Genomic DNA, 4,222 nt, shown 5'->3' on the forward strand with positions numbered 1-4,222 from the left:
CCACTCATGCCCATTAAAGAACTCATTTCTGTGTGGATTTCTCTGCAAAACGTTGATTAAAGGCACAAAGACAAGTAAACAAGCTTTAAGATGATACCAATAACTCTACATGCCCAAAAATTGACGAGAGCCTGATTCCACCACGCTGTCTCATATATATGTTTGCTTTTAATGACTCATGGCTCAATAGACATTCTTCACTTTTAATTTGGTTTTTGGTGCCTTAAAAAAAACCCCGTTTTACATGAGTTATGGAATTGTCTCTATGTATGTACATTGTATGTTCACACATACACACACACTCTCTCTCTCTCTCTCTCTCTCTCTCTCTCTCTCTCTCACTCTCTCTCTCTCTCTCTCTCTCTCTCTCTCTCTCTCGCTTCTGGACAACCAAGGAGAGACGTATGATAATAATACGAATAAAGAAAAGAACGACCTGTCCTTTGGCAGTATGCACGTTTGTGAAGTATAATTCTTAGAAAGACTCTTTAACTGTCTTCAAACACTCAATTTAATTAAGATGCTGCACATTCAGATGGCTGACTGGGCCATTAGGTCATAAAATAAAAAAGAACAAGAACAACAAGTCACTCTCACCTGGAAGATGTGCAGGTGATGTTGTGGGTTTTGGAGTAGGTGATGTCACAAATCCTGGAAGAGACAGCAAACGTTGTTTTTAAAAAATGACAATACACGTTAATGAATGTGCTTAATCACATTCCAAATCAGTTTCTGATATTTATAGTAGAAGTTAGGAGCATTCCGTTCCCAAATATTGCCTGGTCCAATGCGTTTCTGTTTATGGTATGGGAAAAAGATAATTATGGATTTTTTTAAAATCGAAACCGTGATTGTTTTGTTTGTTTTGTTTGTGTAAAGTGTTTTACGCGCTCGCAACTGCATACGGTCATATGAGCGCTCGGGACACACATAATATTTTCAGTTGGTAGGAATTTTTGAATTTTGCCCGGGTGGCCGCCGAAACCTACTCTTATCGATTTTAGAACACAAAGGGATCTTTAATGTGCCCAACTTGCACACGGGCCCTCCGAGATTTTTCGCCCTTGTCCGAGAAGGCTAGGTGTACATCTTTCCTACCAGAAGATCAGGGGTGTGGCAGAAAGACAGCAGTAAGGAGGAGCCAAGGAGTAGCAGTAGAAAGGCTGCAGAAAGAGTCAGGAGCCCAGAGAAGGGGGCAAAGGAGGTAAGGGGGTGTGGGCAGAAAGTGAAAACGAAAGCAGACAACAGAACATTGCTAGAGAGCAGGAAAGGAGGTAAAAGGAGACAATTTTAGAGAAGAACATTTTTCTGTCGCTACCGGGATTCGAACCCGGGACCTTTGAATGAGAGGCCAACACCTTAACCTCTAGGCCACGAGAGTCCCCAAACAGTGGTTGTACCAGGGGTTGGCTGGTGGTTCCTAAAAACTAACCCAACTGTCACCCACATTGGAACACCCCCCCCCCCTTCCTCATCGACCCATGACGTCTTCTCATCCCCAACCTCCCCTTCCACACAAATAATAATAATAAATAGCATTTGTACAGCGTATATCCCCGCTCAACAGCAGGCTCTATGCGATTTACACTATATTATTACCCCAGCAGACCATAGAACACTCCGAAACATTCTCATGTTATACCAACTTCTTCGTTATCCACCCACCACACACATACACACACACACACACACACACGCACACAAACACACACACACACACACATACACATACATGTATACACACACAAACAAATAAACACAACATACACACACACATAAACAAACAAAACATAACACAACACACGAACACATGTCATTGCACCCTTCAAGGAAATTGTCCCCTTCCTCTAAAACATGTTTGTTATATAACATAAAGACAATACTTAAACTGACCCTTTTTCTCACAGATGTATCCATAACGGTCTTGGCAGGGGAGATCATCCCAGCGTCCAGACTGAGTTACCATGACAACACAGTCAGATTCGTGTGCGTTGTCAGGCTGGTCTAGAGAGACAGGGAGAAAAATCATTATGTTAGTTTCAGTTTAAGTCAGTTTATTCAGTGTTTAAGGCCATTGGCCCACATCACATATCGTATAAAACCACTCATTTATTTTATTGTTTAATTGAGTTTCCAGAATGAAAAAGTACAGGTTATGTACATATCATTTATCGTGGGTCAATCATTACATGTTTCTGTCACTGGGACAAGTCAGGCTGGGAGGAATTAACAATTTTTCTTTGATGGGTTAAAGATGTACAAAGTGATAAGTTTGTTTTTTTTAAACATTGGGTTCTTCTAAATATCAGCACAAAAATCGCATATTGTCATCAAAACTAACACAAGGGAACGACTATCTAGTAAAACGGCCCGTGCATCATACTGAACTTCGACAAAATGTTAGTCTGTGCTTGTCTAAAGCAAAGAAAGCCCTTTGTTTGAATTTTCAGCAAATTTTAAGTCAGTTTCTGAAATGGATGTCGTTTTATTTTTTCATTTCTTGAATACAGAAACTTCATCATTTATTAAACCACTTTTCCTGAAAAAAAAGCACAAATGTGAAAAAAGTATCTGACATACACACCAACATACAAAAGTTGACAATGATACTCCAGAGTTCAGAACCTGGATCATTTCTTTGGATTCACATATATCCTCATCATCTTTTTTTCTTTCTTTTTCTATTTTTTTATCCGCCGCTTATACCCTTTTAGGTGTCGCGGGAAGAAAGAGACGTCTCTCTGTCGCCAGCCGGAGAGCTTGGGTCAGGGAGATGCCGTGGGTGGCTGCTTCCCTGACTCCATCTTTCCAGGTCTTTCTCGGTCGCCCTCTAGCCTTGTTGGCATCGAATTTTTGGATGTAGGCACGTTGTGGTGGATGGTGTGTTGGTAATCGTAGGAGATGTCCAAACCATTTGATTGTCATCATCACAGGTTACAATATAAATGAAGACTTATACAGCCCATACTCTGTTGACATCTTTTCTAACAGTATAGAGTCCACTACTACTATGGCTAGCAACAGCTGTCATAAGTGGAGGCCAAAAGATAGTTTAATAAATAGTACAATGAAAAAAGGTTCTATCGTGAGGGGGGTGAGGGGGGTGGACTAGATGTATGGGTGTTGTTACAGGAGGAAGGAAGAAAGTCCTGCAACACCTGGTGACTTAGGGGATGGGTTCAACCGGAGTCTCATTTTCATGATTGGTTAAGTAGTCTTTGAAGACAACCGTTTTTTTACGTGAATCGTAGCCCATAAAACTGACTGGGAGTGTGTTATTTGTGACATCACAGGGCCATTGACATTCACTCAAACATCTTCCTCCCCAAACCCCAAATTCATTCATGTCTTCACCAAACATTTATTTTCCTCCACCTCCAAATTCCTTGATATCTTCACTTACTGATTACTGCTTACGGATCTATTCCACAAGAATCCTTGGGGCGCTGTGTGATAGAGAGCCTCGTCAGGTACCCCCTACTGCCTCCTATCTTCACCCAAACTGGAAGATCTGACAACAACCAGACCCTGTAATATTGTCTCGTTCCTTTCTCCATCCACGAAACATTGGTCTGGTTTTACTGTACGTTCTATAGAAGTTTTCAAAAGTGTGAAACTTAACGTGGACAGGAGGGATAACTTACGAGGAGCCCAGTTGATAAAGCCCATTGGTCCCCCGTCCGCCCATCGCCATCCTGTCTCCACACCACGGTCGTTGGCTCCGATCCATAGAAAGTCAGCGTCTAGGATCAGTGAGCGTCCTGTGTGAGTTGAATTGGGGAGAAAGAGGGGAGGGGGAGAAAGGGGGTGAAGGGGTGGGGGTCAGAGATTCAAAGATAAGTAAGCACATGTATTCAGGAAGACTGCTCCGTTTGATATTAAAGAGGTGTTATGTCACTTCACATTTCTTCATAAGGGTAAAAAAAGCGTGCAAGACTCTTTTATTTCGATAGGGTATATTAATGAGAAGGAGTTATTTTTGTTTCACATTTCTTTGCAAATCTAACTCAAACACTTTTTTTTTCTAAAGGTAAAAGTATTGTGAATGGGGCTCACAGACTTGTCATTTTCAGCCTCTGCAACAGAGCTATATACATTCAAGGTGCTGAAAGGTGAACCTTATTGTTAAGGAATGAAAATTGTGTGTGTGGTGTGTCTGTGTGTATGTGTGTGTGTGTGTGCGTGTGTGTGTGTGTGTGTGTGTGTGTGTGTGTGTGTGTGT

General features: G+C 41.6%; 1 protein-coding gene across 1 annotated transcript in view; it reads right to left on the bottom strand.

Annotated features, from left to right (window-relative positions):
• Window positions 1-4,222, bottom strand: part of LOC101856652 (macrophage mannose receptor 1) — a gene marked incomplete in the record, with an annotated part of 62,425 nt that overhangs the window by 44,658 nt on the left and 13,545 nt on the right. Inside the window, 3 exon segments of the mRNA XM_013082051.2 lie at window positions 603-651; window positions 1,894-2,004; window positions 3,645-3,761. Coding sequence (XP_012937505.1) covers window positions 603-651; window positions 1,894-2,004; window positions 3,645-3,761 — 277 coding nt within the window.

Source organism: Aplysia californica, unplaced genomic scaffold (genome assembly GCF_000002075.1).
Source record: "Aplysia californica isolate F4 #8 unplaced genomic scaffold, AplCal3.0 scaffold00157, whole genome shotgun sequence".
NCBI classification, from domain to species: domain Eukaryota; kingdom Metazoa; phylum Mollusca; class Gastropoda; order Aplysiida; family Aplysiidae; genus Aplysia; species Aplysia californica.